The sequence below is a fragment of the Toxotes jaculatrix genome, chromosome 10 (assembly GCF_017976425.1).
Source record: "Toxotes jaculatrix isolate fToxJac2 chromosome 10, fToxJac2.pri, whole genome shotgun sequence".
NCBI classification, from domain to species: Eukaryota; Metazoa; Chordata; class Actinopteri; family Toxotidae; genus Toxotes; species Toxotes jaculatrix.
Window position 1 is genome coordinate 8,676,861 of NC_054403.1, and position 27,848 is coordinate 8,704,708.

Consider the following 27,848-nt stretch of genomic DNA (forward strand, 5'->3'; position numbering starts at 1 on the left):
CTGCTTTTCTTTGTCATATCTGATTGTATGTGTGTTGAATATTTTGGGGTTTTGGACTTTTGGTTAAATAAAACTAACAATATCATCTTGGGCTTTGGGAAATTACAGCAGGCATTTTACTATTTTCTTTTATCGACAAAACGATTAACCTATTAATCGCAGAAACAAACTGCAGATTAACTGATATTGAAAACTATTATTGCAGTGTGCTAATGGATGAAATAAAGCCTGAATGATGGCATCCGTCGGTACCACAAGGGCCTTCTTGCAAAGAAAAAGTGTATAAAAATTGTTTATATACAGTATTGTGTACTGTACAGACTAGCAAATAAAATGCCACGCTCATCTTTCATCGACAGTTAACAAGCCGCCGGAGGAAACATTTATTCATCCACTATCATATTTCTCCTGGATATCAGGTGCCATTTCAGTCAGTGATTACCTTAAATCAAATTATCTATTAGATGATGAGACATTTTCATCAAAAGTCTAAAGGCTTTGATTCCATTTATTAACACAGGTGAACACAGTGGGTGTTATTAAGCACACTGCGAACACGTACTGTTCTTTCCATTTATTTGCTTTCTGTCTGTTTGTCCTCAGGTGTTATTTGTCGTAAGAATAAAATGTTCCTTCGTTTTAATGATCTGTTCATTCCAGTCATCCGATTTTGTAAAATGAGCCTGAACTTTGAAGTACAGATGATATGTTGTAGATGTGAATAATACGTACAAATGACTATGACTATTACTTTCATCTGTCAGAATAGTGTGACCATAGCACATACTGGATAAGAAATTTTCTGCAGTCTATCATGTGTCCAGGTAACAGGAAAACAGCTTTCTCTGCATCAAGAATTTTAGTTGGAACTGTAATAAGATCAGGCTGCTTACTGTAAAAAATAAATAAATAAATAAATAAATAAATAAATCTTTAGAGGCACATGAGGGTAAATATGTAATCACCAGTCTGACCTCCACACCTGACTTTCAGACACCTAATTTGTTTTTGTGGTGGGGGAGTATATGGTTGAAGCACAAATTTGCATTTTGCTCATATTTTTTAAGCTCAGTTCATATTTGCATCATATTGCAAATATGAACTGAGGTAAATTTGCAAAATCCTGTGAGGCTAGGTTGGTTTGTTGCTGAGCTGTTACAAATTCTGTCTGAGCATCATTCTTACTGACTGACATGTGTCCACATTAAACAGTGTATCATAACATTTTACGCCAGTTTTTAGCCATGCTTGTGCTTTTATTTGACCACCAGTTTGGTTTATGAACGCCTGTAAGACTAATGATATTTCCATTTTTGGATGATCAGTTAATCAGCCTTTTGTGATCAATAAATAGTTCAAGCTACAGTATGTAATATTATCCTAATATCTTTGAGTTGAAATGTGCTCTAAAATGTATTAATGTGGACAGGTGCTGTCAAAGACTTCTGTGACCCAGACTCATTGAACAGCCTGGCAGCAGAACAGGAGGGTGGGAGCTCAAGGCTGTCAATCAATATGTGAACATGTTTCTGGTCTACTGCTCCTCTTGCACCAAGGTCTCAATCTAGGATTAGCTGCTGGAAGACATGTTGCTGGCCCGCAGGCTAGCGGGTTTCCTGTTCCTGCATTAGATGAGACAGCGTGGACAACATGGATGTAGATGAAGGGCTGGGAGGAGCATAATGGAGCAGGAAGACAGGGAAGGATTGGAGAGGTTTGCCTTCGGGTCTCATGCAAGCTCATGATTCCCAGAACTTGTAAATTTAATTCTATAAAATGTCCCATCACAATATCCTTAAGTGCAAGGTGATGTCCAGTGTCTAAAAGCCAAAGCTATTCTGTTTACAATGATCATAAACAGAGAAAAGCAACAAATACTTGCACTGAAGAAGAAGAATTTTCAGCATTTTTGGTTCAGATGGTAATAAACAATTAGAATTCTCAAAGCACTTCCTACATTAATCAGCTAATTGGTTCAGTACTATTCCCGTCAGCCTCAGATGTACATTGTGTTTCGTACTAATTATCAAATGTTAGCATGCTAACCTGCTAAATTGAGGTGGGGAATATGGTACACATTATACCTGCTAAATATTTGTATAGCATTGTTATTATGAGCAGGTTAACATACTAGCTTTAGTTTTTAGATCAAAGCACCATTGTCACAACAGCTGCTATAAAAGCAAAAAGACGGTACCTGTAGCTCAGGCACAGCTGGTCCCTTCTCTGCACATGCTCCCATGTATCTGGGAAGAGGGTAGGGTAGGACCAGCGGGTAGGGACTTAAAACACTCCTGATGTCACACTTGGGAGGTTGAGCTTCCTCCCTGGACATGGTCACCTGATCCAGAACCAGGAAGTTGTTGTTTGGTGTCCAGATGGTGCGTGTTTGTAGGAGGAAGGGTGGGCGCTGGAACATCAAGGTCACAGACATCGCTCCCAAGGTCACCAAGTCAAAACTAAAGTGAGAGTAAAACTAAGTAAGACTGGAGCAAGGCTGGGAAAAACAGACAAATGTGTATTTTCTGTTTTCATCTGTACCTTCCATCCTGCCTGCTGATAGTGTAACCATACTCTGGATGCTGTGGGAAGGTAATGTTTACTCCAACCAGAGGAGAGCCGTCCTGCAGCACGACGCTACCTCGAATCACCGCTACCCGACTGCCAAAACAAAGACGGGGAGCAGGGCGAGGGCAAGAGAGAAAGAGATACATAGAGAGAGGGAGAGATGACAGGTTTACAGTGATGGAGAACATAATCATTGTTTGAAGAGAAAGGCATATTGTGATGTGCAGGCCAAACAACCTTGTGCATGATGAAAAAGCAACTGCGTTTATTCTGCTCAGTACATTTCCTTTCTTTAGCGCAGAGAAATCAGCCAGAGACTGAGACCATAAATATAGCTTCACCCACAGTAAAACCTTTCAACACCTGCCATATTAAAAACAAAACTTCCACATCATGTTTATATTACTGTGACAGTGGTACCTGCAGCAAAAGGGCTGTGTTGTTCTTTACATAGCCCTTAAACTATCAGTCACATCTCTGCTGTTTTGAAATATTCATCTCGATTCTGCAGCTATAGTGTGAAATACACTGTTTAAACCTAGAATAATCGCTGAACTGGTCAAATGAAGACAGATTTAGACAGACACATGTGTTGCACACACACAGGTTCACTGATGGAGCCTATCTATTACTCCAGAAGAGGGATAAATGAAGGATAGTGAGGTTTCTCCGGGTGGCTGCGTTGCCCCGTTTGTTACTCCTACCCTGAGAGCTGCCATCGATTTCCCCTCTGAAAAAACGGCCACATAATTAATTTATTTGTTTATTCCACAAGTGAACCGTGGAAAAAAATGCACTTTGTCATTTTCTCACAGAGGCATCACTTCTTGTTTTACAGACTGAACTTTCTAGGTCATCATCATGCCGGCAAGATGTATTTCCTCTGTTAGATGGCAGTGAGAGGCCACTGAAAAATTTATGGTGACACCCTTACGACTGGTGTAACTGAATGACACATTAAGCATTAATATGTAACAAACAAATACTCTGCACTTGTCGCCTGACATTGATACCGGACGACAATGCACTGCCGTGTGACTGCTAATCCCCAGGGGGACACAGATCACTAAGATGTGTGCAAAGGCATGTAAACCCATGAATAGCCTCATTCACATGCAAATACACTCACTCTCATTAAACAAATAATGGGCAATGGACGATTTAATGCATTAGTACAGATGCATTTACTTCATTATTGACTTCTTATGTGGTTGAACATACAGTGCGGTAGGACAGCTCAAGGACACAGGCACACAAAACAAATACATGAAGGTATTCAGACTCGGGCACACAAAGAGTAAACAAGCACATACCTGGTATCAAAGGGCACATCTCCTGGGAGAGTGTGTGTGGCTGCCTTGCCAAGGAGGAAACGTATACGGCGGTAGAAGCTGTGCGTGTGTGTGCCCGTGGGTGAGGGCGGTGGGGCGGTGTTCAGTGGGCTCTGCTGCAACAGGGCCAAGGGGTCGGCCGAGCCATGGCACAAGGGGTCAGAGCCACAGCTCAGCTGCTCACAGCAGTCGGGGTCTACACAGTCCATCAATCCATCTGAAATGGACAGGGAGTTAAATATTTATAAAAATGAAATGGATAAAATAAAATAAAATACACATTTACACACAATATTCTCTGAGGAATTGTTTAGAGGGTAATTTACACAGTCAATGTTGGCGAGACATTAACATCTTTAATATGCATAGTTAATAAAGTATATAACACATTTAAGTGACTATGGTGCTGAGAACACATTTCTATTCTAAAGGTCAAGGCTTCGTATATATGCACAGCAGAAATTCAGGAAGAAGGCACCATAAAATCTCTGAACTGCACTGCTGGCAGGTGAGAAACACTACTTGAGTGATCTAATCTACAACAATGAACTGCACATGTATCATCATTATCATGAGTATCAATCAAATGAGATTCATTAGGGGCCATCAGTGTACAATTATAGCATCTATTGCCATAAATCAGACATAAATCACCAGCATCATTTGAATGTGATCCATAAAAGTCCGGAGTAAACAATGGGCCGTGGACACAAACCAAGGCAGCAGGTAATAGGAGCCAGGTTGGCATTTGTGTTTCCTATTTCGAGCCTTTTTCTGAAAAGGCAGGAAACACTGCTGACATTTAAATGCATCTGACCACTGAGCAGAGAGCTAAAGGCCAACAATATTCTATTATAACCTCCTTCTACAAAGGTAGAATAGTACAATGGTTGATTTCCATGAGATGCACTACTTCAGCTTGAAAGCACAATATTAACTGAACCATTGTCTTTAAAAGAAAATACAAATTTGTAGCTTTTACGCAGACATGGTTGTTAATGTTTACAGCACAGTAGAAATGTAGATTTTGTAGACTGTAGTGCAATACATGTAAATATGTATGTGCATGTGATTTCACTCCCTAGTGTGTGGAATAAATGCTGTTTTTTCAAGAGGAAGAACAATGCATACGCTTCCTCTCTCCAATCCGAGCGGAATAATTGAAACTCTCTCTTCAAAGTTCCTCTTTATTCTCTGATTACTTGTGATAGCATCTTTCCATCTCTGTCTATCTTCAGAGACAAAAAGATTGCTCTGAGAGAAGGCTATGAGAGCCTACAGTATATGTGCCAATTAAGTGAGATGGCTGAATTGTGTGGTAGAAAATGATGGTATTTGAAAAGCTGTACACAGAGGTGGAGGGATAGAACGATAAGAGAAGTGTAAATGGTTTCCATAAGGCTTTGTTAGTGAGTCTGTAGAATAATAATAACCTAAACTGAATAGTTTGTTACCTACAATGCAGACACTCAAGGAAGTTCATCAATATTCTTATGGCATTAAAACACCATTTACTGTAATGCCATACAGTATACTCCCTTTTTGCATACAGTGCCATACAGTGCTTTCAGTTTATTCAGATGCCGCATTATATTGCAGCCCTATGCTAAAATAATTTAAATTAATTTTTTCCTCATCAATCTACACTCAGTACCTATTTTTTGCAAATTTATTAAAAAGGAGAAACTAAAATATCACAGTGACATCAATATTCAGACCCTTTGCTATGACACTTGAAATTTAACTCAGGTTCCTCCCATTTCTCTTGATCATCTCTGAGATGGTTCTACACCTTGACTGGAGTTCACTTTTGGAAAATTCAATTAATTGGAAGAGCTCAGAGACAGGATTGTGTCGAGGCACAGATTTTGAGAAGGCTACAAATACACACACACACACACACACACACACACACACACACACACACACACACACACACACACACACACACACACACACACACACACACCTGTGGGGGCATTTTTTAGCAGCAGGGACAGGGAGACTGGTCGTGGTTAAGGAAAAGCTGAACGGAAAGTTCAGAGATATAATGAAAACTGGATCCAGAGCACTCAGACCACAGACAATGCCCAAGGTTCAACTTCCAACTGTCATGATTAGTCCCTAAGGGGGCTGTTTTCTGAGCCCTTTTTATGTTGTGATCTCTTTTGTGGACATTTGGACCTTTTCAGATTCAGTTTGTTAAGTTTTGTTTATAGTTCCCATTTTATTTTGAAATCATTGCGCTTGTGTATCTTGTCTTGTTCTACTTCCTGTCTTTGTCTTGTTTCCCGCCTTTGTGATTGTGTGCCCCGCCCTAATTGGTTTCACCTGTTGCCCCTTGCCTTGTGTATCTGAGTCTCGTTGTTTCCCTTTGTTCTTGTCTCTCGTCTCATGTTTTGTCTTTTGTCCAGTGATCAAGTCATGGTTGTGTATCATTTGTTACTTTGTTTTTTGTTTGGGTTTGGTTTATCAGGTTGTTCAGTCTTTTTCCTCTCTGCGAGTGATTTTGAGTTCACTTTTTGTATTTTTGTTTTTTTGTTCCTTTTTCTCCTTTATGGGTGATCCTTGTTTGAAACTTTGTTAGAATAAACACTATTATTTTTGATTACATCTGTGGGGTTGTGCATTTGGGTCCCAGTCCTTGCCCTAGTGGTGACACCAACAGGACAATGTCCCTAAGCACACGTCCAAGACAACACAGGAGTGGCTTAAGGACAACTTCATGAATATCCTTGAGTGACCAAGCCAGAGACGTGACTTGACACAATCAAACCTGAAAATCACTGGAAACCTGAAAATGGCCCTCTACTGACGGTTCCCATCCAGTTCCCGTTTTATTTTGAAATCATTGCCCTTGTGTATCTTGTCTTGTTCTACTTCCTGTCTTTGTCTTGTTTCCCTCCATTTGTGATTGTCTGCCCCGCCCTAATTGGTTTCACCTGTTGCCCTTTGCCTTGTGTATTTAAGTCTCGTCATTTCCCTGTGTTCTTGTCGCGTTGTCTCTTGTCTCTCGTCTCATGTCTTGTCTTTTGTCCAGTGATCAAGTCATGGTTATGTATCACTTGTTACTTTGTTTCTTGTTTGGATTTGGTTTCTCAGGTTGTTCAGTCTTTTTCCTCTCTAAGAGTTTATGGGTGATCCTTGTTTGAAACTTTGTGAGAATAAACACTATTATTTTTGATTACGTCTGCGGGGTAGTGAGTTTGGGTCCCAGTCCTTGCCCTAGTCGTGACACCAACAGGACAATGTCCCTAAGCACACATCCAAGACAACGCAGGAGTGGTTTAAGAACAATTTCATGAATATCCTTGAGTGACCAAGCCAGAGCCATGACTTGACCCAATCAAACCCGAAAATCTCTAGAGACCTGAAAATGGCCGTCTACTGACGGTTCAAATCCAGTCTGACAGAGCTTGAGAGGATCTGCAGAGAAGAATGACAGAAAATCCCCAAATCCAGGTGTGCAAAGCTTGTCGCGTTATATCCAAGAAGACTCAAGGTTGTAATCGTTGCCAAAGGCGCTTGAACTAAGTACAGAGTAAAAGGTCTGAATACTTATGTCACTGTGATATTTTAGCTTGTCCTTTTTGGGAAATTTGCAAAAATTTCTAAAATTCAGTTTTCACTTTGTGAAGGAGTAGTGAGTGTAGATTAAAGAGGGAAGAAATGAACAATTTTAGCTATATAAATAAATCTGCAATTTAATAAAATATGAAATAAGTGAATGCACTATATATATAGTGCATTCACAAAGTGTCAGACCCCTTCATATTTTCTTAAATAATTACAAATTCACATCTTTTTTGTTGGATGTTATTTGAAAATGTCAAAAATTATACAATTGTTTTCACAGGCTGAATAGTACACCCAGTGACCAGTCAACTGACCATTATGTAAAATCAGTTGATTCAGTGAATGCCCCTTTAAAAGGAAGCAGCATTAGAGAGGGTTCAGTGTGTTTCAGGTGTGACTGAATTCAGTTACTAACACTCATTTACAATGTTTAGATTTATTACGTGCACAGTGTGACAATCCCTTTACTCTTATTATTATTTATTCCTCAGACATCACAGATGAAACACACATTAGTAACAAAAATATTCAAAACAATGAGACGGAACATAATCCATTAATACAATACAGAAACATAACCATTAGTGCCCACACTTTTGGCAGGCCACAGTACTGCTGTGTCTCGTTCCCTTTATTCAGCCCCTATTTTATAGTCCACAAGACATTTTTTATTGCATGGCTCTGAGGTTATAATCCAGAGTAGGGGCCTGTAATTCATGTTTTGAGCAGCCATCTACACTGGCTTTCTGAAGTGTTGGCTCAGTCAGTCATGTATCTTTGGTAAACAAAAGTGAATACAAAAAAACACTGTGTACGCGTTTGAGGTTTCCTGCTGCTGTGTGGGCTGACTCAAACGCCACTCATCACAAAACGTGCAACAACACACACCAGTTTTTCCCCCACACATTTTTCAGTAATGTTGCTGTGTGCGCCTCGACGAGCATGAGATGCTGGACCCATATTTTTCGCGTTGGTGGAGGAACCTTAGAATTGTTATAATTAGGGTTGCTCATGTTCGCTTTGTCATGCGTGTCATGTCATACATCTCTATACATACATTCATACATTTTTAATCACTTCAGCACCCTATTAACGCCCAGGTGATTCATTTGTTTGCACACAAAACAAACATTTTTGCTTCATTCATTCTCAAGTTATGAGCAGAACACAAAAGATAAATGTGATGACTTGAGAAATTATGAAGACGTTTGTTTTACTTGTTTGTGTACAAGTGTGCACAAATGATATAAAAACAAATGAGAGCACTTTGGAGTCATTTGGCTTTAATGGGGTGCTGACATATTAGACCTACATTTAATTTCTTGAAAGTGGCTCAGCGCAAATTTTAATTTTGTGAGCACAAACATTCATAAACAAACAAATAGTTTTTCTCAAATCCTGGTGACGTGGGGCGTCAACCTCACAGAGGTGCAAAGTTTGCACAAGGTTTGGCAGGATTCCTTACAGACATCAGTAAGTTGGTTATTAGACGCCCAACCTGCATAATTAATATGAAAGGCACAGCCTTTCATATTAATTGCTGCGGACAGCGTTGATGTCCAGCCTAACAGGATTAACTAGCAACCATTTGACTTGGCTAGTAACAATCACTCCTCTGTGGACATTTGGAAACGTTCACTTTGTTCAACTCAGTTCAGATACTTTAGGAGTCTGTTAGTTAAATTAGCTTAAAAAAATGACTTTCTGTCCCGACAGGTACCCGGCTCTAACTTGTCTCCTTTTGCTGCTGCCAAATGATTTGACCAGCTGATGTGTACGCACTCACAAGCAGCCTATGTTAAACCATTAAACGGTGTCATCACTGTGCACGTGTATTTGTATTTGTTTGTGGGGATGTGGTAGGGTCTCCTTGGTTTCATACTAGCCCTCGTCAGCTGTGTGGAGTTTAGAAAGCGTAAGTTGTGGTGGTTGCTTTTCGTCATGAATATTAATGGACCATGTGAAATTTCAGCAGCGGTGCTCACTGTTCAACAGCGGCATTTAGAGGAAACACTACACAGGAAAAAAAAAAAAAAAAACGCACAAAAGAGCTTTTCCTCCAAACAAAAGCGACACTACCTTGTTTGCAATGATGGATTACAGCACCGGCTTAACAGGCATGTCCATAATGGATATTTGATGGAGTTTCAAAATGAATGGGCACAGTTGCAAGCAATGTAATATTGCACAATATTTTTAAAACGTGTTGTTATGTATTGGAGAAGAGCTGTAGATGGGACTGAAATAGTGAGGAAATGATTGTAATGAGCAGAGCCTCTGCTAGTGCGGAAATGTTCCTTTATTATCTCTACACCTAAGGATGGAAAAATACAAGGTGAACGACGTACACCTCTCACCTGTCACCAAATACCTTATAACCAAAGAAGCAGAAATCTATTCTGCATGGTTTGCTGTATTTAAACTTTTGAAAATTTCTCTCAGTGCCTTTTATCCCAGCAGGTGGTATGCATATTAGATATTTAGCTGTGACAAGAGGAAAAAAACCACCATAGACATTTGCACATATGCACACACACACATACACACAAATACATATTCAATATAATAATGACCAGCAGGACTCTACAGGAGTCTCAGCAGGACTGGGACAACACAGAGGGGATAAAGGGGGGGGACAATGAGGCAGATTTTTCGGCAGGAGAAACAGGAGGAGAAGTAATGGAGTGGAATGAACAACCTGCCAGAAAGACAGAAGTGAAAGAGGTAGGAAAGAGGAAAAAAAGATAGAAAATGAAAGATGATGTTAGAATGTCACCTCCGTCATTGTCTGTTCCATCACTGCAGTCAGTTTCCATGACAACGCTGCATCCAGGCCCACTCCATCCAGCTTGGCAGACGCAACGCCAACCGCTCTGCTCCAGGGTACAGCGCCCATGCCCACTGCACAACCCTGGGCAGCCGTCTGAAAAGGTGTGTCCCAAATGCACATGTGCACACACACAAACACAAACACACACACACACACACACACACACAAACACACACACATTTTTTGGTATTGGTGAGTATGCTGGAGGACAATATAAAATTTAAATCCTAAATAAAGATAAATTACCTTTCACTACGACATCCAAATCATGAGTAACTGTGGGGGGAAAAAAAAGTGAGAATTGGGTAAGAAAAAAAAAAGCAAGTGTAAGAGGACATTATTCCAACAACAGTCACACCTTTTTTATCCTATAAATCATACTAATCAAAATATCACAAGGAATAATTAAACACTCCCACATGCAGTAACACAAAGCTCACCAATGTTACAGTGTTCTCCCTCCCAGCCAGGCTGGCAGATGCAGGTCCCGTCGTGGCACTGGCCGTGTTCTTCACAGCGAGGATGGCATGCTCTCTGGTCGCACGCAGCGCCAATCCAACCCTCCTCGCACTGGCACTGGCCCTCTGAGCAAACACCATGGCTGCCACATGGCACCGGGCACAGCTCTGCCAAACAGGTGGGTGGGGATATACGTGAGAAAAAAGTGTGTAAGTGTGAGAGGAAGAGGGAACGAGAGGGAGGGGAACAGATGGAGGAATTGAGCGTTGGAAGAAAAGAAAAGGTAAAAAGAGGCACAGGGGACATAGAGAGAAAAAAAGCTTAAAAATTCAGAATTGGGGGTGAGCCATCGGATATAGGTGAGAGAAAAAAAACCAAGCGATAGAAGAGGATAACCTCAGAGACTAAAAAAGTCTACTTTCTCACAATACACAATCTTCCCACCTCTAATAGCCGAGCTCCCTGAAGGAGGAAAGGAGTGAATAGACTCATAATAACAGCCAAATGATTCGTATTTGCACCGCATATTTATACTACAGGGACTCCAATTCAACTCTATTATTCTTTTCTGACATTTTGATCAGATTTGGTGGGTATGTTAATACCCTCTCTTTTTTTCATCTCTCCATCTTTGTCTCTGTCAGCTTTCTCTTTTCTGTATCTCTTTCCCTCCCTCTTTCTTGCAACATCCCCTTAAAATTCTTTGCTCTTCTTTTTTTCTATTTCCTTTTCTTTGCACTCCTCCCCATCTGACTCCCTCTCCCTCTCTCTGTAGAAGCAAAGCCTCATCCATCAGTAAAGAGAGCAAAGTGCTGGAGGCACACAAAGACTACTTATCCAGCTGCAGTAAAAAGTTATTTCAATTTAAATATACATAGCATGGAGAGGGAGGAAAAAGTGGATTAAAGTTGGAGAGTTTTTCAGCTCTCTATTAGAATTACATTAGCTTAGCTATGCTTCAACAAGACCAGGATGTAGAATTGCTGGGTCTTTTTGATTAAAAGCCCGGCAGGTAGAGAGAGGCCGCTCATATCTCAGATATTCAGCCACGGTCTATCATTATCATGGGCTATATCACTATAATAAGGCATGCATACACCTGAGAGTGGGAGCTAAAGCCAACTGCCTTCAAATCATTGATGTGGATGGTAAAGTGGATCCTTCCAAAAACCAGCATTAAGCTGGGGTGGTGGAAACAGAGGAAAGTCAGTCTTATAATGGCTATTTTCCTCGCTGTCAGCTTACTCTGCAAGGACAAGGACACTTTTCTCACTGTGCACCACAGAGTACTGCACTTTATATTTTAGACACTATAGCCCGCATGCCTTACTCGTCTGCCATAATGGCTAGCTCAGTGTGTTTTCTTTTTAATCAGTGTAGGATTGCTGCCTTTTAAAGCAGCACCTTACATGGTGCAAGCAAAAAGTTAAGGTAGCTACACATGTAAGAACTATTTCAGAACTATATTTAACAACCACACAATAACTAATATTTAGCTTGCACGTATGCAATAAGCGTCAGCAAGCTTTTAAATGCCAAGCTGGATGATGCCCAGAGTAGCACTCTCTGAAAGGCCTTACAGCAAAGTAGAAGTCTCTTCTCGCCTGTGTTTTTTTCTTCATTTAGCTGAAGGGAATATGTGTGTGCATGAGCATTTGTGCATGTGTGCATGATTATGTGTGTCACAGTGTAAATGCACAGTAAAGTGAGTGCTAGTGCAAAAAGTGTGTGTGTGGGGAGGGGGGGATGGGGCTCCAGTGTGTCATGATGGGAAATCTCATTTACGACCAGCATGAAGAGAGAGTGCAAACACACACACACACACATTTCACAGAGTGGCTTGAATCCATATTTCTCTCTCATGTCTATCAAATCCCCAGAAAATAGTATCTGGCAAGACCATGCGTGTTACAAGTACACTGGCAAACTAGTGATGTGCACTTGCAATTTTCAGTGTTTTTTCGGTGCGTAAACAATAATCCTCAGGTTTTACCCGTGTAGCAGTCTGGTCCTGTCCAGTTGGGCTGGCAGGCGCAGGTGTCTGACTCAGGGAGATAGGTGCCATGTCCTGAACACTGCTCCTGACAGGCTGGCAGCTGGTCCTCACAGCTCACTCCTGCCCAGCCTGGTGAGCACACGCACTCCCCACGTACACACACGCCGTGCCCGCCGCACTGAGGGTCTACACAGTCCACTGCAGAGAGAGGATGGAAGGGAGGAAAAGCAAGAATGAGTCAGGGGTGAGGGGAGGGAGTGAAAGGGTGGGGGGGGGACTAAGGGGGAGGTGGGAGGGGGGTGGGGGGGCATGCCTGTCTCATTATAATCATCAGTTCACCGAGTATGAAAGCAGTGTTCTTTGCATCCCATCCAGGAGTTAACCACCCTAGCTACAATCCCTGTATCTGTTCCACAACATTACACTTCATAGGACACTTAGAACTGAGGCTTTGATAAGGGGTGAAATGGGTTGGTTTGTGTGTGTGTGTGTGTGTGTGTGTGTGTGTGTGTGTGTATGAGAGAGTGTGCATCTCATGGTGGTCTGCACTACACTGTGTTAGTGTGTGTAATTACAGCTCTGAGTGTCAAGCGAAAGCTCAGCACAGTTCGGCTCAGCTCAGCTCCGCCGCTCAAGGTCAAATACCTGATTCAGTCTCTACAGGCCCCAGATACTGGAGGCAACAGCAGGACGGTCTTTAGGACAGCTGTGCCATCAGGTTATGTTCAAGTGTAACATCATAATTGTTTTAAATATCATGGCTTTGTTTGTTTTTGCTAATTTATTGGATGGTTTTACAGTGGACAGCTGCAATTAGATGATATGACAAAGAACAAACCCACAAACAATCATTTAACTGTTGTCATATGAGTCCTACACCATTTGGCTTGTTTGTCATTCACTATACTTACAGATTTATGTCTTTGGTAACAGTATATAACAAATATTTTAATTAATACATGCAGGGATTTGTTATTTAGAAATGCATTTGTTATTATGCAAAAGCATACATGTTCTTTGACAGCTTATATGGCAAATCAATTAGGTTCAAAGTAAAAATTCATTATTATCGCTGTATTTATTCATTATTGGCCACATGGAGGAGGGTAACCGAACAAGCCAAACATACAACACTGACATATTGTGACTTCATAAATTTGTTGTACAAATCCAGCCTGGCTGAATGTTACATATAATATTCCCTCTCTTAGCTCTGTTTTGGTCTCCACCTGCTGCTGAGGGAAATATCTGGCTCTTTAGCTGCCAAATGCTCCACTATGTTCACCAACTATTCTCTAACAATTTCTATCTGCCATTTGGTGCTGAGTGGGCTGAAAACAGCTGCCTATTACAGCTGGAATGTGGGTGGATTTATTGGCTAGAAAGCCAAAACAATGATGCAAAATATATATATATATCTTTTAAAGTTTTTTAAAGAATTTTTCCTTTTCCAAACTTAGGACTGAAGGATAGAAGGTGTCGTATGCTATACAGATTGTAAGACTCTTTGAGGCAAATGTTTTATATTGATTTTGCATTATATAAATTAAAATTGACAAGTCATTCATTTAAATGTGTGTAAGTGGAGCCATTTTTTTTGTGGTGTGGAGATGTGACATTCTGAGGTGTGTGTCTCTACTGTGAAGCTTTTTACCTTGTTCACAGTTAACCCCCTTGTAGGCAGGACTGCATATGCAGATTCCCTGGATGCAGGAGCCGTGGTTGGAGCAGGTGGGGTCGATACACTGACCTTCCTCCACATTACACTCTGCCCCTTTCCACCCTGCCAGGCACACACACCTTCCTTTCTCATATACGCCGTTGCCGCTGCACAACACGGGGCATGAATCTGCAACAGGACAAACACAGATTACACCCACATACTGAATAGTACACACATGCAAACACACACACACACAGTGCTGCAGTATATTAGCTGGGAGACCGCAGTAACCTACCGTGAGTGGGGCTACGCTCTCTTATCTCAGCTACAGCGCGGATTCAGCAAATCCTCAAGCAGCCTCTGTCTCCCTCTCTTTCTCTCACACACACACGCACATACATACACACTCTCCAGCTTATCCCTCACGCTGTTTCAATTTACTCAAGCACCACCTGAGCCTGGCTACCACGGCAACCCAGGAATTGTAGAAAATCCCCCCAATGTCACCTCACTCGCTCTGAACAGGCCGTGAAAACAATCGTGAAAACTGAAGATTAGGAAAGAGAGCATTAGGGGTTTATAGAATGAGGGTGTAAAGCAGAGCTATCTCCATGCAGAGATGGAGAGCTGTGTGGCTAATGTAATGACAGCCAGGTAGAATAAAGTCAGTGAGTGTCTGATGATGCGCTGACAGTTACACCCTCCCTCCTCATTGCAGCTGGAGGAAGTATGGCGACTCGAGACTTCAAATGGATTAGAAAGACGATCCAGAACCAAAGTCTGTTTTTTTTTCTGGGAAAATTTGCAATCAAGGCCCAGTGGGTTCATGCATGTGGGCATGTGTTACATGTTTGTTTGATCTTTTGTTAAACCTAACATGCTGTACCAAGAAAATGAAGAAAGAAAAAGTGCAAAGCTGAGAGATGAGACAAAGATAAATAAATGATGAGCGTAAATAAATCATAGGATGTGATATCATATCACCTGTTTTTACACAATGAGACAGATGCAACTACAAACGTTTCACAAAGGACAGAGAAACAGGCAGAGGAAGAGAGCATGGAGGGGGAAGAGCGGTGGAGAAAAAACATTGGGGAAGACAAACGGGAATGAAGCTCATTAATTTCAGTTGCTTCTACTCAGCTAATTCTCAAGCTCTGTTAAAAACTTCCTGCAGATGTTTCACATTAAAACTCTACCAGAAATGACAGCACATGTGCCCGTTGAGCCACTAGCAGGCTTTTAATGTGAAATATCCTTGCAGGAAGTGATGAGTTGAAGATGGTAATCCTACTTCTGCTGACGAAGAGAAACAGAGGTGACTATACAACAGCTGTAGAAAGTATTGTGACCCCTTCAGTTTTTGCACATTTTGTGTTGTAGATTTCATGAGAAATACATAAAATTGCCATTTCCTCCACCAATCTCTACTATACTACTACTATACTTTCAACAACCAATAGTAACAAAGTGAAAACATGTTTTTGTCAAAAATCTTTACAAATTTATTCAAAATAAAGAATTGAAATCGCTCATTCACAGAAGTATTCAGACCGTTAATTCAGTACTTTGTAGAAAACTATTTGGCAGCGATTACAGCTTTGAGTCTTCTTGGCTTAGTCTCTACAAGCTTTGTACACTTGGATTTGGGCAGTTTATACCATTCTTCCAGGCAGATCCTCTCTAACTCCATCAGATTGGATGAGAAGCTTCTGTGAACTGTCATCTTCAGGTCTCACCACAGATGTGCTACAGGGTATAGGTCTTGGCTTTTGCTGGGCCACTCAAGGACAGTCAGAGACTTGTCCCAAACCCACTCCAGTGCTGTCTTGGCTGTATTCCACTGTGCTCCTGGGAACGCTCAAATCTTTAAAAATGGTGGCATTCCCTTGCCCTGATCTATGCCTCGCCATAGTTTAGATCTACAGAGAGCCCCTTGAACTTCATGCCTTGGTTTTTGTCCTCACATGCAGTGTGAATTGTGGGCTCTTCTCTACACAGGTGTGTGCCTTCATGAATTATGTCCAATTAGTTCAATCAGCCAGAGGTGGACTAAAGACAAGTTCTGGACACATCTCAAGGATCATTAAAGAGGATCCATCCAACCACAATTTGGAGTGTCAGAGCAAAAAAAGGGCCTGAATACTTTTGTAAATAGATTTTAAAATTGATTTTAAAAACATGTTATGGATTACTGAACACAGATGGTGAAAACAGCACTTGTAAATTTCAAATTTAATCTATGACACAATGAAGTGAGCAAAAAGTGAAGGGTCTGAGTACTTTCTGAAGCAACTGCTTATGGCTCTGTTGGTGCACTGATGGGATTGGTGCTGTGAAAATGTACATTATATTGAATTTGTCAAGACCACAGGTCAACATGGAGGAAATGTTCAGTTTTCATTAACAGAAAACAGCACTAACTGCAAAGTAATATGGGAGCAGTTCAGAGAACAGGATGGGTCTTATTTTGCTGTAGATTGGTAGATGGTCCCTGTGCTGTAAATATCTATTAGTGCACCAAATGCTTAGTAATCCATAGCTGAAAACAGCCCTCTGCAAATGCCCTTTTCTCCTGTTTGAGTATTGTTTGCTAGAAACTACAGTGCCAAGCTGTTTTAGAAAGTTACTGAGCCTTTTGACAAATTAAACTATATAACTATGGCCCAGTTTAGAAAGAGTTACAGCTGGAATTAATGGACTTGGGGCTGAGTGTTATAGGCAGTGGTGGTCTGAAAATATTCAGAGACAGACTAAGGCATTGATGGTTTAGTCTTTTTGTGAAATTTGTTGAAAATAAGAAAAAAATATAGTATTAGATCAGCCTATATTTCTCACCTTTGGCACAGTCAGGACCCAAGAATCCAGCGAAGCAGTGGCAGTGTCCAGCCACACACTCTCCATTTCCATTACAGTCTGTGGAGCAACCGTCCATTGAGTCTGCACAACCACACACATACACAAATCAGACATAACAGGCAGAGAAAGAAAAAAAAAAAAACAAACTTGAAAATATTCCACATGTAACTCCATAAGCTGGCTAGCTCTCTGTTATTGAATGAGAGATCTGATAAGCAATGGATGGCTCCCCAGACACAGGGGCTATATTAGATTAGTCTGATCCAGCTGCTATCACTCTCTGGGGAATGGCCAAGCACTCACTTACACTCAGTAGCACTAAGCATATTATACTGCATTACAGGTTGAAACACACTGCGCGCAAATTTACAAACATCAAGGCTTAATCAACAAACTGTTTACAAGGGCGCAGTTTGGAATGAGCCGGAGTAACATAAAATCTGACATTGTGAGTGCACAAGTTAGTGGAGAATGGGTAATACTGTGTCGCTACAGTAGCTACACTCTCAGCATGGCGAAGATCAGTGTGATGCTTGTTCCTACTAGCGCTTTGTCTCATCTGGATATGTGTGTTTCATCATATCCCTCTGTACTCTATATGCGTTTCATCATATTCCTCCATCGGACTTCAATTAGCTGCCTTCCTTTTACCGGTCTCCTTTTCTCCCATTGATATGTCCATCATGTCAGATCTCATTCGCTGGGCACAGAGAGCATGGCAAAGATAGATAAAGAGGCAGAGCACTTTTATGCTTTTAGAGCATTATATAAGCCAGCTGAGTTCTGTCAGCTCTACTCGAGATGGGAGATTCTGGTGGAGAAGTACCCCATGTCTGGCAGTGGCTGAACTGTGCTGCTAGTTGTCTTGTGCCAGGCGAGCTCTGTTTATGCTAGATAGAGTAATTAAAATGGGTGTCAAGGACGTCATCCTTTATTTGACCCTGCACCGTCCTGCTCAGCTCCTCTGAACGGGCATCGACTCCAGAGTCAAACCACTGCAGTCCCCTGGCTCGCTCTGTTCAGGGAGCATGGATGACAAATCCTTCTGTGGCATGGCCCACGCACGCGCACACACACATTTACAAACACATGCACGCAACGTTATTATGTGACACCCGCCTTGAGGCGCGTGTGACACATGCTAATGAGACAGGCCCTACCAGTAGCCGGCAGCACAGCGTTATCCTCCACAGTAGCGCATCACTACAGAAACCAAAGTCATTTTCACCTCCATCACCTGTCATCGTCACACTGACGGAGAGAAGGAGTGGCAATCATCTTTTCTCCCACACAGTCAGAAGAACTCACAAACCTTTCCCCATATGTCTCTTTCTGAGGCTCTTGAAAAAAGCCTCACATACACAAACTCCAATATTGTATTTGGCACCTGACACGTGCAATGAACAAAAACTCATCTGCAAGGTCACAGAGTTGCTTTTAATCCAGAGGAGATGAGTGATCCGCCCGAAAGCTCACAGGGCTGTAACAGCGCTATAAGCTCCGTATCTTTCAGGTCAGTGTCTCATCTATAAAAATCTCCAGGCAATTAACAAGTAATGTATGAAGAGCCATGTCTTTTATTTGTTACAGTATAGTGAATGTGTGTGTGTGTGGGTGTGTGTGTGTGTGTGTGGGCATCCGTGAGACACCCACTCATTTCTTTCCACTGACTAAACCCTTTCCAGTTAGAAATCACTCATGCCATAAGTTATTGCAGTTAAATGCTATTATAAAATGGGTGCTTCCAGCCAAGTGATCTGATTGGTCAAATAAGCATTCCAATTGTACTTTATTAGCCCGTAAAGTTCCAGCCATGCTTTATGACCCTTGGGCTTTATGAATTGATGAAAAAATGAAATGGCTGCTCAGCTAACTAGAAGTATCCAGCCGTTAGCTAACCACCTTTTTTTTTTTTTTTTTTGTTTATCATCAGTTTTGTTAAAAGTTCCAGGTGTCTACATGAAACTTTTCCCTCATACTTTGTTGGCCGTTGTGTAAAAGATATAATATTCGAGAGGACGTGTGATGACAGGTGAAGTATTGTAATTATGCATAATTAATAGGCCTGCAGGAAGCACCACTCTCTGCCTGGGTACAGGCTGAGTAGAATTAAAGAAGATGAGGCTGGAGTGGAGTGGCAAAATGGCAGAAATCATTAAGCTGGAGCTTTTGTGGATGGCAGGTAAATGTCAATAACATCGGGGGAGGAAAAAAAAAAAGGTTTTATCTGCATCTGCCACTATTTTTTTTTTCCACACCAGAATGGACAAAATATGTTAGAAAATTCAATCTCAATCCACATAATGATGCTATTTTGAAATCAGAAAATGTTCTCTCACCCTTTTATTCTTTTTTTCTCCAACATTTATATGTAACCCATTTATGCACGATAGTCAGAATCACTGCGAAATGACTGTAGAGTATAACGTACACACATATCAGCATACATTAAATTATGGGCTATATTGTATATCAGCATTTGTGCTGAAAATTTTCTGTCCTACTCAGCAGCAACACCAGCCTAAGACGTAACTGAATGCGGCGTGTTTGTGAGATGTGAGATGGTGTGTGAACGGATGACAGAACAACATAATATCTCATGACTGATACGGGTCAGTTACCAGATGACCAAACACACGTGGCTTTGAACGTTCTGCCACAACTCACGTCTTCCTTCTTTTTTACCTGATTATTGTGATCGTCCTTGACAGCGTTTCCTGTCTCACGTAATCACATACCTCATTACTCTTTCAAGCATGTTTAAACACCAGAACATGTTTTACATACAGTATGTCCCCATGTTTCTGTGCAAACATATTTAGGTGCATCAGCGTCAGTTCATTTATTGTTTTCATTTTCCTCAGCTTCTCATATTTTCCTTCTTGTCATACTCTATCCTGTATTGATTTTGCTTTATTTTATTTATTTATTTTTACGACGGTCTTTTGCTGTTCTCTTATTTATACTCTCTGTTTCTTTGTTGTATCCAGTTACTATTTGCTGCAGAAAAGCTCAATTTCCCGACAGAGATCATCTCATTTCTCCCTCATCTCCCCATAAAGCTTCACTCTGGGGCTACAGCACACTGTGTCTCTTATTAGAATTTATTGTGCTGTATCTCAATGGTTTAGATATTCTGGCCCCAAAACAACAGAGTGTCTGTTTGTAACCTTCACCAGAGGTGTAAATGGGCAGCGAAATGAACTTTGACATCAATCCATTAATATTATTTTCCTCTTTGAAGCCAAATTATTTGATTTATTATGTGAAAACCAAAGAAGATTAAAAGTTGCTATTCTGAGCTCATCTGTTGTGTGTACATTTATTTTGATTACTTACTTATTAAGAGGGAAATGAAAAAAAAAAGTTCCTGTTCAGCTCAAAACATGTGTTACTTAAAATAGGTCTGGTATATTCCAGACTTTACAGACAGCACACGTGTCAACAAATGTTTGACAGCACTGATATAAAATCTGTGTTTAGCTGTCTCATGCTGTCAGTCATTATAGAAAGAACTCTGTCAATATGACGGTGAAAGATGTCCTCAGTGCAGTGTTTTGGCACTATGGAGCTGTTTACTGATTGGCTTACAAGTCGGGCTTTTAGGAGCTTGGTGATACGCATACTTAACTTAAAAGCACCGAGAAAGCTCTGTTCATGATTATTTACTGAATAACACAAAAAACTACATAATGAAAGGCCTGCTGAAAATCACTGGGAGAAAAATCGCAAAATAGCCTTTTTCATGGAGTGCCTCTCATAATACTGTATCTGGTCATCACATATAGCAAGATTTGTACTGCCACCCCCCCCACCCCTAAATGATATTACTGTGCTACTACATTTCCCAACATTCCTTTTTGTTATTTCAACACTGTATTCTCTTAAGGACTATTGGACAAAGTGGGAGTGAGGAAACTGCCCTGGTAATTATCCACTTGTCTATATTCAGCCACGTACTCTTGCATTATTCACATCCTTCAATTTACACTGCCATCCGTGTGTGTCATAGCAATGAGCTGCAGTTAGCAAGCCCTGTCATTACTACAGGAGCTGTCCTCCCCTTTCTAACGGCTGTCTCTTGCCATGCCAAGCTCACTCTTATAATAGGAAAAGTTCTCTTCAAATGTCAATGAGTTTCAAACCACTTTTTTCCAAACCACCATTTTTTTTGTCCTCATGTTTTCTGAATATGAACAGATGAAAAGAGAGAAAGATCAACAGAGTGAAGCGACCCTGAAATACAAAAAGTGGAATGCACACATAATACAATTGTATAGCTATTAAAGAGGACAAAGGAGGACAAATATTGTCCAGTTATTGTCAATAAATGTCTAACTCAGGGAAGAAATGCTGCTAATTTCAGTGAATGTGCACTAATCCTCCTCACCTATGGGACTGCTGTGGAGTAACACTTGCTCCAGGTTGCGTCCATCATTGTAGAGCGCGAGGTGCCAAGTGCCCGGGTCCATGTACTCGATGAAGCCGGTTTCTTGGAGGCCGCTCAGCAGCAGGCCTTTGGGAGCTTTGGCAGTTGAGATGGGATCAGTCAAGGACCTGGGCAGTGCCTTCCCATCCAGCAGTTTCACAAAGTCGAACTGAGGACAATGCAGTAACACAATCAGACAAAGACCAATATCAACCATTTGGAATGAGCAAGAAGGGAATTCACAGAACCAGCAAGGATGTAATAGAAATGTTCTAAGCCAAACAATGTGCAGTGGTGTGTGGCTGTTGCTGGGTGAACTTTGTGAAAGAGCCAGTTGAATGTTTTTGGAAAAACTGGCTGCATACAAGAAGTTGGGGTGTAGCATTTGATGTGGATATCGGGAAAACAGAAATCCAAAGAAAGGAAGGGAAACCGTCATCCATGGCAGCTTACTCCACCACCAGACACGTTCCACACAGTTGGTTCAACAACTTGACGTGCCGCTAATAGCATGGGCAGACTTTACCACCCAGGTTTTCAAATGGATCAAACTATTATTTCATGTGTCTCAACCTTTCTCTGCTTCTTTCTCACCCTCTTTAACTTTCCCCACCACCCTCGTCTCTCCCTCCCTCCCTCTCCATCCTCAGACCTCCTTGAACTAGCAAGCGCTCGCTGAGTCTTATTCCCCCTGAGGGCTGTGTGTCACACTAGTGTCAAAAACAGCTAATTAGACCTCTTCATGCAGGCGAGAGCAGGGGAGCACTGATGTTAAAAAGCAGACGACTCAGTGTGTGTTGTATTTTTGTCTGTATATGTGCTCCTTGCATGACTCATTGCTGCTCTACACTGTGTACAACTTATGTGTGTGTATTGTTCTCAGCAAGACTGACACTGACACACAGCCGACTTAATCGGAAATCACTGTTTCCTTGTGAAAACTAAGTGCAATTACACCTTATGAAGATTATTGTCCAAGTGGGGAAAAAGACAAAATCTCTTCCGCTTTCTGTTGGCAACAAAATTTTGCATCACAGCCAACATCCGGTAGGTGCAGGAGACACGCTGCCTGATTAATCCGCTGAGTCTCAGCATGTAAAACCTCTGTTTTCCATCATAGCTTATTCTGTTTTAATACAGCTGAACTCAAAAATTTAATTGTTCTCATTTGCACATTTTCTGTTGCTTTTGTCTGAATAAGTAAAAATACTGATCCGTTCATGGCTCATAAATGCTGTCTGTTAAATTTGCAGACAGCACTTCCTGCTCTGCTGCACAGAGACGTCGATCAAATCTTTATTTTAGTCTCGCAAATCTTGTCTGACAAAAAACACGCATAAATTCAGTTTATTGACACCTGTATTGTGCTACTCGCTTTACTGATATTTAAAATGAGTGACCACAGACAAGGTTAAATGTAACAGAAAGTTCTTTTTTTTGTTTTTTGCTGTACTGCCACACAACCCCTTACCTGTCTGTGGGGTTAAATTTCTGCCTCAATTCTGTAAGAAGTCAAACAAGAGAGCATGCTATGCTTATTAACCCTTCTCCAGGTGCCTCCTCACTTCCCTCATAACTCTAGCTGTTACTGTATATGAATCCTTAACACCAAAATTTTGCATGTGCACATTTTTTTTCATTCTTATTGAAATACTTGGTCTATCTTACCTCTTTGGAACTTGTTTAATCACGTGATCACAACAAGTCTTTTTGTGTATTTAAAATAGAGCGAGATCAGGACTGAAGCACCCATACCTTTGTACATAATTCTCTTCTGAGAAGTACTTAATACGAGGCTGCAACTCCTAGAGTCAAAAACACTGCCTTAGTGTAGATGAAAGGCCATCACAGAGAAGAAAAGGTGCATTAGGTTGAATGTGATCTGGGGTAGTTGAAGCAAACAAGCCCATCTGGGTGAACAGCATGCTACAACAGGAACCTTCTTTACCTGAGTGTGTGTAGGCGGTATGTTCCTGCGTCCATACACCCCTAGCAGCGCATTGTGTGAGAGAGAGAGGTTGAACTTGATGTAGGTTGGATGGTGCACAGTCATATGAAACCTCCAGAAAAGTCCCGGCGGGATCGCCTGGCTCTGCTGGGTTCCGATGTCGACCTCGCCACGGTCGATGGCTCGGCCTCGCACCCACTTCTCTGCAGGTAAAAACCACATACAGGTGATAGTGTTAGGTCACATGCAGCAGATTTATCAAGGTGGATAGGAAGTTCTATTCAGTATCAGAGGGAGCAATTAATAACCAACCTGATGTCCTCAAACATTAGTCTGATCAGCGGCCATACTAATGAAGCGAGACTGAATAGACATCAGGAATGACTGAGCACTGGTGAAAATCCTGCTTTTCAGGCGACCCTGCTTTGGCAGTCCTTTGGATAGGCTCTGCATAAAGATGAACTGCTTTAAAAAGGAAGTGTTTTGTCTGAGAGCTGTCTATTGGGGCTTTGTCATGTGCTATATTAGCATCTTCTAACAAGAAAGAAAGAGTGTGTGTATGTCTTACCGTGTGTGTGAAAGGGGAGACAGAGAAGTGGATGAGAGAAAGTGAGGAGGGCAGGGGCACACACACATGCACGCAGGCATTCACAAACAGCGTCACGGCGCACAGATAGTGTCTTGAGTGAGAGCATGTCTTTGTGTGTGAAGAGAATAGGTCTTTCCAGCAGTCCCTAGCCATCAACTCCTCTCCTCACCATAAGCCTTTATCAACCACCAGGCCTGAGTCTTTTGTGCTGGGGAGCAGGCAAGGATCTCCAGCCCTCTTTGTGTCGGCCTTTATGGAGAGATATATCTCTGCTTCTAAACTAAGATGGAGGAAATACGGTGACAGAGGAGAGCCAGCCGATCGTTACGGCCACAAAAGCAGAAGAACAGTTAGGGGCAGATTCATGGACGAGGCCGCTCGTTCTCAATCCATAATGCCTGCAGCTTTACCACTCCATTATGGGGACACCATGCACACCCGCAGGCTAAGCGTCATATATCACATGTAGTGTGACAGAGACAGGGAGGGAGAGAATGCAGGCCTGTGTGGAGCTCCTGTTTTTACTGTCACTGTTACTTTTTAGCCGTGCTAGCAGTGTGGTTCTAGGGATGGCAATATCAGTCCGTTGTTCTGTTGGTCAGTCCACCACTTTCCAGGCTGAAATGTCTCAACAACTATTTGATGGACTGCCATAAAATTTTTGCAGACACTCAGGGTGCACAGAGAATGAATCCTACTGACTTTTCCTGTAGCACAGCCAGGAAATTGACATTTGTGGTTTTGAGTGAAATGTCTCTCCAACTTTTCCTCCAGAACCACAAACAGGTCAGACTAATTTGATAAATACTTGAGTTTATACCTGCACAAACTGTGACATTCCCATCGAACTCATCTATACATCGTGTTTACCCCTGATTAGCAAATATTAGCATTGGTAATAAACATGGCAAATAACTAAACAGCAGGATGTTAGAATTGTCACTAAGTACATGAGCACACTGATGCTGGCATTTAGCTTAAAGCACCATTGTACCTAATTACAGTTTCACAGCATTTTATTTACTGTCTACAAAACAAAGACACACTTTGGGCTTTAGGATTTGTTAAGAAGTAGTGTGAATCAATTCAGAAATCAAATTTTTTCCTAACACTGCTATTTACTTGCTGCTGTTGCATACTGCTTTCCTATTCTTCTCATCTCCAATAAAACACAGGTTCAAGATGTTATTTCATCACATATCCTCAAATGCATTCATGTTAAAAAGCTAAGTTAACATTACCAACATGGCGAACTTATGCTGCTTAACCCAGTTATACCTGCTAAACATCAGCATGTTTCAGTCGTCACTGCAGCATGATGAAAAGTGTTTATAACTCAAAGCATGAGTGCTAGAGCTGCTAGCATGGTGATAAACTCTAACTCCTGTTTCTTTCTAACAAAAAATTTTACATTTAAGATCGTCTCACACAGAAAATGTCAAACATTATGCTAATAAATGCCAAAAGACTGGATTTTTCTTTTAATCTTCCATTTCCTTTATCTTCGTCTTCTATGGACTATGGGATTGAAAAAGTAAATTGATTAATTGGCTAACTGATTGAACTAGACTGAGCTGTGACAAGAGAACGGGAGAGAGGAAGAGGAAAAAAGACAAGGGGCGAGAAAGATGAGAGGGGGATGAGAACAAAAAGAGAGTTCAAAAAGGTTTGTAATGAAAGGGAAAAAAGAGACAGGTGTCCTATGTGAAGCATAAATTGTCCCTGTATTAAAATCTCTACCAAAAAGAATAAAAGCAGCTTGGCAGAACTAAGGTATGCATTCATGTATTCCTGCTGAGTCTACCTCAGCAGTCTATTCCTTTTAATGCTAATCCTCATTCCTGTGCCTCGCCACAAAAACATAAAGGCCAGCAGAGGGATGGATGTCCCGAGGAAAGCAGCCTTTTATTCAGCACTAGATGAATAGGACATGAATAGGGCATGGCAGTTGGCAGAACATTGGCAGGCCGGCCGGCAAGCAGGCTGACTGGCAGGCTGGTGGGCAGATGAGCAGGCAGGTCCTTCTGATGCTAATTACTGTATAGCGCTTCTCTGAGCCTGATGCAACATGGGGGACAGAAAGCGACGCTTGGGTTGCCCACGAGGGTGGGCGGTGGAGCGGGGAAGACGGAGGGGGATGGGGGAGCTGCAGAATGGAGGATGAAAAAGAGAAGGAGGAAGACAAGAGAGGAGAGGACCATGTCCAAAGAGGAGGTGGTGGTGTCAAGTTACAGCTGCTGATGCAAGAAAGAAGAAAACCCCTCCTTGCATCTATCCCTCCTTCTGTCTCAGCAGTAGAGAACAATACTGCAGCTCCAGTAAAAAGAAGGGAGGATGGAGGCAATTTTGGGAGTCTCGCAGAAACCACATGGATCACATGGTGACTCGGGCTCCTCCAGGCCTCCCCAGTTGCTCAAATTACAGCTGTCAATCAATGCGTTCCACCAGCACCGTAACCCTGTGTGTCTCAGCATAAAACCTGAGACCACTCTCTGAAAATATCTTTCAAAACAGCAGATCTCTGTTTATTCCTATTTGGCAGGCAAAAGGAATACAAGCTAAAACAAGCCAATATTCAAACAGAGAGGTAAAATTCCTTCACACCTTGCTATCTTGGGGCTTTAATAAGGGAAAAGCAGCTTGAAATTCACACTTGCTATCGGTTACTTAATAAAAATAAAAATAATTGGCATCGCATAAATCTCCTCTTGTGCTTTTCATCATTAGTTGGCAGAAGAAGCAAGTTGTAAGCAAAAAATGTGTTAAGGTTTATTTCAAAATGTTGAGCTTGTTTAAAGGGGCGATCAAAGTGTTCCATAGCTTATTCATGTCTGCCATCAAGCACAATGTGCCTAGTGGGCAGGTCTGCTTATAACCAACACACTGTACATTATAATAATGATGCTGCCTCAGCCAATTAGAGTGGTAGTGCGACACGGTGAACACGTAACACAGCTAATGCCCTCATTGACTCTGTTCACCCACAATATGCAACCACATGTACACATTGGAATATCTTCTGTTAAATTAGCCACTGAACGTTTTCCGTGCCACAGGACATCTGGACTAGGATGGTTTTACATTTGCTCTTAACGTCTCCCATTTCTAACGATTAGTAAATATCTCCACTCTGTCAGCCCTCATCCTTCTTGTATAGTGCGCTTCTCAAAGACGTTGTGAGTTTGCCTGCCCATCTGTCTGTCCGCTGTGTGTCTCTGAGTGTTTTGTGTGTCGAGTGTGTGAGTGCACCAGGCCAAAGTAGGAGATGAGCTACATTAGGACTTGGGACTCAAGGTCTAATTAATTTCTCTTGCCTACGGGTTATTCAGGTAAAACAATTACACCTGTAATCTATTTTCAAAGGAACTAAACTGTCTTTGCAATTAATGTTATTATCCTTCAGATTCTAATGAACCAGAGAACAGACTAAAAGTGCAGTCGGGGTCTTGGTGATGGGACATGTCTTGGGGGACCGGAACTGTGTGCGTGTGTGCAGTGTGTGCAAGTCTTAGTCGATATTGAAGCATAGGCCTGTGTGTGAATCTCACACACAGTGGTGCAGACAACATTAATGGTGTTCCAAATGCAAGAGAGATTGAG

General features: G+C 41.6%; 1 protein-coding gene across 1 annotated transcript in view; it reads right to left on the minus strand.

The window, feature by feature from the left end:
* Positions 1-27,848, minus strand: part of tenm1 (teneurin transmembrane protein 1) — a 171,588-nt gene that overhangs the window by 53,870 nt on the left and 89,870 nt on the right. Inside the window, exons 7-17 of the mRNA XM_041047755.1 lie at positions 23,660-23,862; positions 21,673-21,880; positions 17,262-17,363; positions 14,415-14,609; positions 12,758-12,958; positions 10,746-10,931; positions 10,552-10,581; positions 10,252-10,398; positions 3,882-4,116; positions 2,542-2,661; positions 2,198-2,459 (exon numbers count right to left, since the gene is read on the minus strand). Coding sequence (XP_040903689.1) covers positions 2,198-2,459; positions 2,542-2,661; positions 3,882-4,116; positions 10,252-10,398; positions 10,552-10,581; positions 10,746-10,931; positions 12,758-12,958; positions 14,415-14,609; positions 17,262-17,363; positions 21,673-21,880; positions 23,660-23,862 — 1,889 coding nt within the window. The remainder of the gene's footprint in view (positions 1-2,197; positions 2,460-2,541; positions 2,662-3,881; positions 4,117-10,251; positions 10,399-10,551; positions 10,582-10,745; positions 10,932-12,757; positions 12,959-14,414; positions 14,610-17,261; positions 17,364-21,672; positions 21,881-23,659; positions 23,863-27,848) is intronic.